General features: G+C 46.4%; 1 protein-coding gene across 9 annotated transcripts in view; it reads left to right on the forward strand.

The window, feature by feature from the left end:
• KCNQ2 (potassium voltage-gated channel subfamily Q member 2) overlaps positions 1-12,044 on the forward strand; it is a 68,312-nt gene that overhangs the window by 15,775 nt on the left and 40,493 nt on the right. For all 9 annotated transcript variants that reach the window (XM_027881586.1, XM_027881587.1, XM_027881590.1 and 6 more), the window contains exons 2-5: positions 7,438-7,528; positions 8,719-8,845; positions 9,980-10,155; positions 11,028-11,153. In XM_027881586.1, the coding sequence (XP_027737387.1) occupies positions 7,438-7,528; positions 8,719-8,845; positions 9,980-10,155; positions 11,028-11,153 (520 nt within the window). The remainder of the gene's footprint in view (positions 1-7,437; positions 7,529-8,718; positions 8,846-9,979; positions 10,156-11,027; positions 11,154-12,044) is intronic.

Below are 12,044 nucleotides of genomic sequence, written 5' to 3' on the forward strand. Positions count from 1 at the left end.
AGGGTTTGGACACAGCTGAGCCGGAGCCTCTCTCGTGGCATTGCAGCCCCTTTGGATTTCAGGAGGTTATTCCTATTTTGCACTAGTGTAAGTGGGAGGGAACACAGTCCTGCTGATTGCAGCACTCTGATTATTCCTCTGGGTGTGTTTTTCTACTCATCTTGGGGGTCATCAATTTCTGGGGACTAAAATCAAAAGGCTGGGAAGAAACTCTCCTGGGTATTGGCTGTGAACTCCTTCCTGATTGCCAGTGGAATAAGAGAGATAAAATTAAACAGATGTTGAAATTTCCAACTCTTAGGCATATTGTACAGACAGTTTGCAAACGCTTCTTTCTTTCCCCCAAGTCTCGGTAAATTAAACAAACCGGTGAGCAAATTAGATCAGCAGGGCTTTGGTAATACTTGTGTTTTTTGCTTCTGTGTTACCCATTGATTCTGAGAAACCACTTTCTTGTCTTCTAATTATTGAGGGATGAAGCTGGGGATGGACCCTGGGAAATGTCTTGGACATCCAAGTTCCTTCACCATTGCCAATATCTCTTGTCGTTCTCCTTTGTCGTTACTGGGAGGGAGCCTGAGAACACAGCCATGGGGTCCTGCCTTTACAGAAGCACAAACCACGGGCTGAGGTGTGGGGAAACTGAGGTTTTTAAGGGCAACATGGTAGGATTTTGAGCCATTTAGTTGCCTGCTGTGGGTCTGGGACAGTTAATGCAGCTACTGAGAGCTGCCAAGCCTCTGTGCTGGCAGCTGCCTGCAGAGGCTGCCGGTGACAATGCTCGTTTCTGAGGGGCTGTAGTTCTTGGAGCTGCAGAACTAGTGCAAAGTCAGAGATGGGGAAGCGAAGCTGAAGGAGCTCAGGGAGATGGAGCTTGTCCTTCGTGGGCGGGAAACCTCAGGCTCCAGCTGAATCGCTGCTTCTGGGACAGACCTTTGAAAAACCAGCTACTATTCCTGTCTGCCACGGGAACCAGCCCTGCACAATTTAAGACAATCTTCCTATCTGCAATTAGACCAGAGCCTATTTTTGTATAGCCCATTCCCTCGAGGAATGTTTAGATGAGATGCAGCATTACATTTTATGGGGACATCTTGATTTTAACCCAGTTTTAGAGCTCAGTTAAGTCAGGTCAAGTGGCTTGCCCAGGTCAGTTAGAGCAGCTTAACCTCAGCCAGAGAAATTTTGATTCCTGCGTGCTCAAACCATGTGGTGTTTCCTTGAGTTCTGAAATTTATTTTTCTTGAGGTGTTACAGAAAGGCAGGGCTTAAGAAGCAGAAATAACTTGATCTTCAGACAGAGATAAAGGTTAGATTAGGAAGGTTTATATTCCTGTACTCACTGGCAGTGATACCTCAGAGGTGGGGAGAAAGCGGAGGCTCTTTTGGGGGAATACCTTGTGGGATGAAACAGAGGCAGAGCTCAGATTTCAATCTGAATAATACGGGTATTGCATGAGACAGCAACTTTCCCTCACGTTAAAATCGATGAACATGCTCTGAATAAATGCTTGCACAGATGTTTTAAGAATTACTCAAATGTCCAATATTTTGCACTCTTAATTTACCTCCCAATGCACTTTAATTGCACCGTGGGCTTTAGGATCCTCTCCTCTCGTGGGCCATTCCTGCAGCTGCATCAATATGTTTCTCCCCCACCAAATTTTTTGAAAGAAAACCTCAGCCCAGCAGCACTGAATCCCAGCAGGAACAGACTCTTCTGGCAGGTGCACAGGCTTGATTAATACTTTGGGTTTTCCTCCAGACATCTGGCTCCTCTGAGGCTGCGTGTGCAGGGTGAGCAGAATACGCAGACAAGCATTTCCAAGTGATTCATTCTGGATGAGGACAAAGAGGAACATTGGAGCTAGAACTTTGTATGCAGTCATTATTATTAATAAGGCTTTTATTCAGAGTAAGTTAAATTATTAGAGCCAGCCTGTAAAAAAAAACAACAAAAAAACCCAAAGCAATTCCTTACAGTTAACTCTTTTCCCACTGTAAGTGTTCCAGTCTTGATCTCTATTCCCTGGCATTTCTAGATGCTTTTTGTTCTTTGGGGCTTCAGTCCAGAAAAGCTCTTAAGCTCACTCGTGCTTTTAAGTGTGAAGATGCACAATCCTTTGCTGGACTAGGGACAGGTTATGTCATGCAAAACCCATTTATGCTCAAATTCCTGCAGTTCGTGGGTTTGGATCAAGGCTCTGGCTCTGGGCACTGGGTACAGATGATGATGCTGCTTTTCTTCTCTCTGACTGTTAGGAGCAAGAACAAAAGGCTGGAGGAGCTCTTGGAGTGGAAACTTATTTTAGAAGTGGTGGATGTTGAAGGAGGAAATATATCTGAACCTATATCCTGCTCTTGTTTCTTAGAAATGTGCTGCCTAAATAGAAGGAAGGCAGGAGAAGAGGTTTTCTTGTGACTTAGTTGTTCAGGCATCACCTGTGTGCGCTGAGAAGGCACAGGAGCTGGTAATGTTGTCCCAGACAGGCCTTTGATCATGATTTATTAAAAAGTTTATAAACCATGACAATTTATAAACCTTGGAGCCAGCTGGTGTGTTGACCATAAACAATATCTCCTGCCCACATGGATGCTCAGGGATCCTCCAGGCTCATCCAAGGAGCATGACTGTGGGAGAGAGAATGGAGCTGGACATGGCCAAACCTACAGGGAAACACCATCAGGAGGAATTTTTGGAAAGGAGACCGTTTATTAAGGCACAGGACCAAAAGGCAGGACTCCCTGCTTCTATTTTCAGCTCTTGCAGTGACAGAATTTGCCTTGGGAGATGATTTTGGCTCAGACTGAGGGATGTGGAAACCTGAGGGATGTGGAAACCCGGAGTGAGGCGTTTAGGCTTGTGCTTATCCTTGTAAATGAACAGCCAGGTTGCAAGTCACTGCAGGGTTGCTTACATGAATAAAGATGATAGATGCTCCTGGCTAAGGGTAGGTGCCATATGACAGGTTTTTTATCCCTGGAAAAGCCATGGCTTTCTCAGAGTTTCTGCTTTTGATTCAGTGGAGGTTTAAACTGAGCTGTAAATACTCCCATTCCAATTTTGAGGCTCTCTGAGCACTAAAAGGCATTTTCCAGTCTCTGTTTCTCTTTGATACGGAGGTTCTTTCACTTTCACTTATTCTCATTGCTGCATTTTCCCGGCCTTTGATTTCCATTGAAGTTTTAGGTACTGGAACTGCAGCGTTTTACAGAGACCACAGCAAATGGATTGCTGGGATTGCAGGTGGATTGCCAGTAAGGATGTTGGTTTTATTTTAGCACAATCACCAGTGCCTTTCTTTACATCCCCAAAGTAATTTTCGTCGTGCATCTCTTGAAAGCCTGTAGTAAACTGCTCTTTCCTTTACAGCTTTGCTCCTTCTAATTAAACAAATAATTAATGTCCCAGTTCCAGGGAAAGTCAGCAAAGTGGGCAACAGTTAAAAAGTTACAAGTGACAAGCTTTTGTCACCTCCTTGTGTTGTATCCATCTCCATCACATCCAGGAATCGAGTGCTAATTAGTGGTGCTCCACCAGAGAAACCCCAGCATTTCTGAATGTCAGTGAATGTTATTTGAATATGAGTATTTCAGGAATAAATTCAAAAGTCTTTTTAAATTCTTATGTAAATGGGTGTGTAGATTCCAAGGGGGTTTCTTTTGGAAGTCAAATTAGATGATTAACCTGAGAAGCTTTATGATGATTCCATCATGTGCTTTCACTGAGGAAAAAAAAGAGAGAAGGGCAATCTTTCCCGTTTCATGCCATTTTAAGTATTCCTTTTTCCAAGGGGGAGCTCAGTCATTTCTCTTTCTGTTGCCAACCTGAAGCACAGTGGATACGAAATATGGATATGCAGATTTTGCGCTGGGATTTATAAACTGTAATAAGAAGCTTGCACGGGTGTTTTAAGTCAACATAACCTTTGGATGTAAAGTCAGACTTTGCAGGTCTTTGTATTTATTGGTATTAGCAGCAGTGAGATTTGCACAGCTGAGCCTTGGCTGAGCTTAAAGGTCTCAGCAACAGGCGTGGGGGATGTCAGAGCAGCAGAAGGTACTGGGTGCCCGTGGGAATGGGTGGTGGGTGAGGAGATGCGGTGACATGAGGTGTCCTTCTCCAGGAGGCTGGAGACAGCTTTCTCCTTGCCATCGCTCAGCAGAGGAGACATCAGTCCCAAACTACCAGCTGCCGTTTGCATCCAGGCCGGGATCTGGGAGAGGCTGGTGCCGACTCCAGCCATGCATCATGTAGGACCCAGCTCCTGTATTCTCAGGAGGAGGATATTGTCTTCTCCAAAGCTCTAAGCAGAACTGGCATCTTTAATGTAAAAATCATTAGGCGGGACCTAATTAATGTTCCTTATTACACATTAACATTTCCCAGAGTCAGGCTGCAGACGTAATTTGCTTTCATTAGATATGTAGCTTTAAAAATTAGATTCATCCTGATATCTACACTATTTATTGGCTTGTTTCCCTTTCCTTAACCATCCATTATTACCCAAAGCCCTTTCCTGATCTGTCTGGGTGGATTAGGTGGAATGAAAGCAGAGTCCAGCTTCCTGTTCCCCACTGCCCTCCCTCTTTGGGAGCTCAGAGGATACACGCAGTCTCCAATGTGGGCATACCTGTTAGCTTGCTTCTTCCACTCCTCTATCCACAGAGGTTCTATAGATCGCTCAAAGCCTCCTAGGAGCCAATACAGACCCCAACCCCTGAGTTCAGTTTCCTTGCAGAAAGGTTTCATTCTCTGAGTCTCCTTTTTTCAGCCTCCCAAAGATTTGGGGACTACAGGGTCAAGCAGAGCAGCTGTGCATCACTGTGGAGCTATTTTGGGATGCTCATGCAGCTCACCCTGTGGTGAGCCAGAGCCTTCATCCCTGGCTGGCAGGACCATTCCTTACCTGAGGGCTGGGAGAGGGGGGGTTCCTTGCTCGTCAGGACTGAGACAGGGGAAGGTTTTTGTCCATGTGGGATTTGGCCATGGAGCTCCCATGCTTCTCTGAATGAGCTGGTGCATTCCCTGTGGCCTCCCATGCTCGGCAGTGCAGTAATTAATGCTGGCCCTGAAAGCGTGATCTGCATCAGGTCTCCCTGGCAATGGGAGCCCTGGGGAGCCCAGAGCAGAAATTACAGCAGCCCTGAGATGGCCCTGGGGACACGAGGAGAGCAGAGAGGCCGGAGATGAGGCTGCAGTGATGTGCTGGGGAAGGGAAGAAGTGGCACCGACATGTCCGGCTGCCCCAGCTCTCCCCATAACCCTGGTTTGCACAATCCATCCTTGGGATGTGGAGTGATAAAGAATAAATGCAACTCCTCACATTCTGCTTCTTTAACGTGAAAATCTAGGATTTCTTTTCCCTTGATCCCTTTCCGTTATCTTTTTGTTTTGGTTTGTTTTGTTTTCTCTTCTCTTTCTTCTCTCATTGATTATTCATTTGTTTCTCACTTCAGCATAGAAGTTTGCAGCAAAATCTGGGCCACCCCAGGAGTGGGGCTGCCTGACCCAGTTGCAGCTCCTTCCCTCTTGGGGTGCAGGGCTCTGCTCCCCCTGCAACAGTGCAGACAGCATCAGGGGTCTGTCTCCAGCTCCCAGGGCCTGGTCCAGGCAACTCAGAGGATGTTGGGATGGATGGAGTCCACTTGACTGCAGGGCAGGTTGTGGCAGGATTGTTTATGGCAAGGGTGTTCAATAAACAGCTCGGGGAGAAAAGATGTTTGAGACCTAGAGAAGACATTAAGGGACATCATGAGTGAGTTTGAAAGGAAAGTTTTCTTACTCTCTTGAGGGTTTTTTTGAGTAACTGGGTACCAAACCTGGTGTGAGAAGAGAAAATTTGCAGTGAGGGATCAAGTAATTATCCTTATCTGCTCTGTGCTGAATTCATCTTATGGCTGACAAAACTCAGCCCTGGCTGAGATGGCTCTGAAGGTCCCTTACCTCCAGCAGTCCCTCACCTCACCACCCCATTTCAGCCTGTGATTCGAATAAATACTGCAGATCTCCCTATTTTTACTTTTTACTGTGACATTAATGGTCACTACAAAGCCACAGGCACGACCTGGTGGTGTGAAACTGCTTTTCTTTATTCACTGGAAAGGAACAGCCCCCACCAGCAGAACCAAACCTTATAAATATTCAAAACTCAGTTTGTAGGAATGTGAGACAAAAGTCAGACAGATGAATTATTTAATGCTCTTAAAGAATGCAGCTTTTAGTTTCTCCTTGCGCTGGCCTACTTTATTCTATTAGTAAATCGATCTCTAGTAAATTAATTTCCCTCCTTTTCTTGGAGCAAGCAGTGGGCATGGGTGGAAGCCTCCATCCTTGAGCAGGTGCCAGGACACCTCTGTAGTGTTGGAAAAGAGCTGAGCTCCTGTCATTCATCTGGTGCCCTTTGATTTGCATTAGAACATCCAGCACTCAGGAGATGCACAGAGCACTGATAGGGACAGGCTGTGAGTGACAGGCTGGTGTGGCACTGCTGAAGCTGCTTTTGGGAGGCTGCCCACGGATGTAGATGTCAATGAGACCTGGGTGCGTGCTGGGCTTTGAGAATCTCTCCTCTTTCGTGGCAAATAAGAGACTGAGAGTGCCGATATCAAAGTTGGTTCCCCCTCAGCTCATGGCAGGATGAGGCTCCTTTTGTCTCTGCAGGGCTGGGACAGAGGCCAGTTCAGGTCCCTCCTCAGTGGCAAGGGTGTCTCTGGCTTCGTGGTACCAACAGCTCCAAGATCACATTCCCTAGGACTGGATCAAACCCTTACTGTGTCATGTGGCTGGCGACAAAAAAGCAGAGTAACAACTACCAACCTCCCACTGATGCTACAACAAACCCAAAAAGTCACCAGCTTTTCCAGGCTGTGAGGAGTTAATGTGGAGTACCTGCCTAAGGAAGGAACATTAAATCCACCCAAAAATGTCCTACTCTGACAAGAGATGTAGTCCCACCCCTGAGTGAGCTTTTGTGGATGTAAATGCGTAAGTAGAGCATCAGTGGAGTTCTTTATGGGTTCGTGCTCAGCCTGTGCTCCTGCTCCTCAGCCTGTCTGCTCCCATTTATCCCAGTTAGGAATGTTCCTGTTCATTTGGATGCTTGTTGAAAGCGTGTTGCAGACAGACCTGACAATTCCTTAGGGAAATGATGTCATAGGTGATCAGAGCTGCCAGCTGGGAGGGGAATTAGATTGGCACTGGTCAAACTGGGAGCACTCCATAACCCTTTCAATTAGTAAAACTGGCCTCTTCACTCACCCTTTTTACATGGTGTGGTAGCAGCAGCGCAGTAAATACTCATAGAGAAATATGTCCAAAATTGCTCTCTGGACTCCTTTGATGAGTTTGAAAAATTCCTGCCCTGAAGACTGACCTTCTCTCTCTCTCTTTATTTTTTTTCTTTTATTTTTTTTTTAAATATTTGTGTTATGTAGTTTTCTACTAGTTTTCTCCTGCCTGGTGCTGTCTGTCTTTTCGACCATTGATGAGTACCAGAACAGCTCCGAAGGGGCCCTTTACATCCTGGTAAGTGGGGGCCAACAGTGAGGTATTAAAATTAAGTCAAAACCACACAAAAACCTGAGATTGGGGGTGTTAAAGGCAAGGATTTAAGCTGTCACTTGTGAGAGGGGGACCACTACAACTTGTGGGTAAGAAATGTGAAAAGGAGAAATCTGTATCAGGAATAAACTAAAAATATTTCGAAGGATTCTTTAAGATCTTTCTTCCCAGACTTTTTTTTTTTTTCCCCCTGAATTTATCTTCAATTTCAAAACACAGTAGCAAGACTGATCCCAACTGAAAGCTCCCAGAATTTAAAGCTGTGGACGCTCTGCATCGAGAGCAGCCAGAGGAGCTGCCTCCTCTCCCACACTATCACATCCCTGCAACTGTTTGATCCATCATGAAGCTGCAGAGTTTTGTTCCTGAAATAGCCCGGCATCCCTCACACTGACAGTGTGGCTTCTGCCACCAAGAGCCAGCTGAGATCCTGCCACCACGGCAGCGGTGCAAGGCTGCCAGATTCACACATCTCCTTTCCTTTTGTCTGTCTTCCTCTTCCCCAGTCCCTGCCCTATATCGACATCAAAAGGTGCTGCCGACTAATTAGGGCTTCATCAGGTTTGACACATGAGAAAGATGAGAAAAGTGCCACTAGTAAAAAACTCGGAGGGAAGGGAACGTGCACGGGATATTCAGATGGTGATGGAAAGAGCTTGTGTGGCCTTGAGGGATGGAGAATCTACACCTCCCTGCACCAGACAGCCCAGCACACACAGGCAACCAGGCCACTTTTCTAGATGAAATCCCCTTTGAAGAGTCCTAGGATGATTCCTGGCCCATGATTCCCATTTCTGCTCTTTGCTGAGCTGCTCAGCATTAATGGAGTCGAGTCCTGGAGACCAATAGCAGGAAGACAGGGAGGTGCTTGCCAGTCCTCTGATGGGGGACACAAACACAATAGGGACAGTGTAAAACTCTAGTTCATGGCTACAACGTGCAGGACCTCTCCCCACCCCAGGGAGGGGGAGGGAAGACACAAAAGCAGAGATGTGATGATCCTGCAAGCCTGGTCTCTCTGAACGGTGCAGACAGCTCGGTGATGTATTGTCTGAGGTGTATTTATCTTAGGTCGTGCATTTGTCCTTGATTCTGGGGCAGACTCTCCTCCATCCATCCTTCTCTCCTGACTAACAGCGTTGTCTCCCTCTCAGGAAATCGTCACCATCGTGGTGTTTGGGGTGGAATACTTCGTGAGGATCTGGGCGGCCGGCTGCTGCTGCCGATACCGGGGCTGGAGGGGAAGGTTAAAATTTGCCCGCAAGCCTTTCTGCGTCATCGGTAAGACCTCCCTCCCTGCACGAGATTCCCCAAACCACGATGGCCGTTGCAAGCACTTGCTTGCACGGGGCTCCAGTGTCTTGCATGCATTTTGGGGGTTGATCTTCAGCTGCTTCATGATCAGGAAAAAGCACAAAGGCAAAAGTCCTAATCCATGGATGTGTTGTTTGTTATTCATCACGGTGCACTCCCTGTTTTCTGCCAACCTGGGAGCCATCCCAGTGCCCTGTGTGCCTCAGTCATTATTGACAGCTGCCCAGAAAGGGGGTTTAGCCAGGAGAAGCTGAGAACAGGAACTGGGATCCTGCAGTCCTGTGTCCAACCTCTGCACCGAACTGCTCACAAGTCACCGAAGCTCGGTGTGTCACTTTGCCTTCCCTGGTGCTGATGAGCTGCCTCACGAGGGAGTTATGAGACTTAATTAATTCTTGTTTGTAAAGCACTCGGTGAGTCTCTTGTGAGGGGGGCCATCTGGGCGCAGCAGTGATTTTTTTTTTCTGGGATAAGAAATGGGCAGCAAGGCCATGCCCTTCGCTATGGAAGCTGCTTTCAGCTGTCCAGGAGCTGGCAATGGTCATATGCAGGATTTTAGCTTATTCCACAGAAAAAGACTCCTATAAAATTTGTATAGAAAATTAGGGAAGATGGAGGTTTACAGAATCCCTGTGTGTATAGAGAGAAAGTCTTTTTTTCTTGGACTTTGTCCATGAGCGCCTTAGGACTGCTATGGAGGACCTAGAGATTTTCATTCCCGGTTTAGATGGTGTAATTCCCAGCTTTGTGTAACAGGCAGCTATGGCTGATAAAAAAAAAAGGCCATGCATTTTGCAAGGATTTAACCCAGTTTAGCAGTGTTAACACTGAATCATATCAAAATTCAGACTTCGCAGTATTTGACACATTTTTTATGGATGATGGGTGCGGAGAAGGAAACCAGGATATTCCACAAGGTGTGTAGTGGCTCCTTTCATCCAGTTTAAGATTAGTGCTATGTCCTTCCAGCACAAAATACAAGTGACCAGGAGATCATTCTCATGCCCAGCCTTCTGCTGCCCGAGGCAGTGGGAATTCCATCCCCTTTAGGAGAGGTCCAGCAACACTTCTTCAGCTCTTCCTGCCCTCTGTTCCTTGCAGACATCATGGTGCTGATTGCATCCATCGCCGTGCTGGCAGCGGGGTCCCAAGGGAATGTCTTTGCCACCTCGGCACTCAGGAGCTTGAGGTTCCTGCAGATCCTGCGCATGATCCGCATGGACCGGCGGGGCGGCACCTGGAAGCTCCTGGGCTCTGTGGTCTACGCACACAGCAAGGTGAGCTCGTCCCAGGCAGGGACATTGCATTGCTCTTTGTGTTCCCTTCCCCACAGAGACACTGCTTTGATTCATTTCTCCATCCCAAAGCTCTCCCAGGCCTGAGAAAGTTGGAAAGACACCGTAAGTAGCTCGGGGAGGGATGCAGAGTCACAGACAAGGTCTGATGGAGCACCTCGATCGGTCAAGGAGAGAAGGGAGAGAGGCATTCCAGTAAAAGAACAGATCCCTGATATAAGGTGATCAGTTTAGGAAGAGCTTGTGGTAATTTTTTGTTTACTGCTTCTGAATTTGTGAATTTAACGTTTCTCCTCTTTCCTGCACTTTTTTTCCTCTGAAAAGCTTAGTCACCGTAGCCAGAACTATCATAAGGAATTTGTGAGTCTCTTTTGTCCACCTTTGTATTAACCTAATCCAAAAATAATCAGTTCCTTGAATTCTGAATTAAAAATTCCCTGCAATTGAGGTAAATTGCATTCAGACCCCAACTTTGCAGCTCCCCTTCCATTAAGTAGAAGCCCCAGGGATTTGGGGATTCTTATTTCAGTTCTAACTATGTGAACTGGGGAAATGGTAGAGTATTTTAAGTCTCAGTTCCACATCTTGCAATAATGGAGCTATTAACACTCCCTTCTCCATTTGCTGTATGTGCTGAGTTGTTGGGGTCTTCAGGACAGGGATTGCCCCGTGTGCTTGGCAGAGCCACCACTCCATGGTCCCATCTCAAAAAAATGGCCTTACTGACCTCCAACCAAAGCCCCCAAACCTAAACAAAATGCAGGGAAAGATCCAGCCGCAATCAAGTAAGTCACGGTTTGGAGATGCGCACCAGGATTGCAATTATTCTCTTCTTTCCTTTAATGATCTCGCAGGAGCTGATTACTGCGTGGTATATTGGCTTCCTGTGCCTCATTCTGGCCTCTTTCCTGGTGTACTTGGCCGAGAAAGGAGAAAATGAGCACTTTGATACATACGCAGATGCACTTTGGTGGGGTCTGGTAAGTAATTTTCATAGAACAGCTGCTGGTTATTAAAATAAAATGTCCATTAACCCTCCATCTTCTATCACTTACGTGAGGTATCGACTTATAGAGTGCTTAGTTAACATTTTTATTAAATGGCTTTGGGCTGCTCCATTTAGCTCTTTTTCTTATATAAACCTCATAGAAAATGTTGAAGGATCACATTTCTGCATTAGCTGGAGCTGCAGGGAAACAGGGAACTCGTGTGCTCCCAGCTGTGGCATTCGGCTCTGTCGTGACAGTGGAGGCAGGTCAGGCAGAGACCCCACACTATGGAGCGCTTTGATCATTGTTTTTGACAAGTATTGCTGCCCTTTAATTATTTAAATTGCACTTGGGCGAGGCGCTGTTAAACACGCAGGAATAAAGTTTATAAAATTAATAGGGTTCTAAGTACCAGGCAGACACCAGCGGGGCGAGCGCTCCCCTTCACATCTCTGCTGACAGAGGAGGAAAGGGCAGTACTTTTGGTTTGCTCTGTGCGTGCGTGTGCATGTGAATTATTGGATTACTCGATTAGCAAAGAGAGAATTAATGACGTTCTAATCTTCTTGCGTTATTGTTCTTCTGCTCCATCGCTAGTTTGGCCTTGATTACAAAGCATGTAATGAAAATCCCCGATCTGATCAAATCCCAATAACAGGCTTGGGGAGGAATCGGCTGATCAAGCAGCTCCTCTGTTCCAACAAAGGGAAAAAAGCAGTAAATTGCTTTTCAAGCCCCTTAGTTATGACAAAAAAATAAAAACAAAGCCCAATTTGACATAACCAGAAATTAAACAATGAGGAAAAAGTGACAGCCCAGATCAGAGCTCAGTCTGGGGAGAACCACTGTCAGATCTATCCCTCCTGCTCCCAGGCTGTGTGG

Source organism: Empidonax traillii, unplaced genomic scaffold, assembly GCF_003031625.1.
Source record: "Empidonax traillii isolate 1590-97213 ecotype Southwest subspecies unplaced genomic scaffold, ASM303162v1 scaffold91:size2966241, whole genome shotgun sequence".
In the NCBI taxonomy this organism is placed as follows: domain Eukaryota; kingdom Metazoa; phylum Chordata; class Aves; order Passeriformes; family Tyrannidae; genus Empidonax; species Empidonax traillii.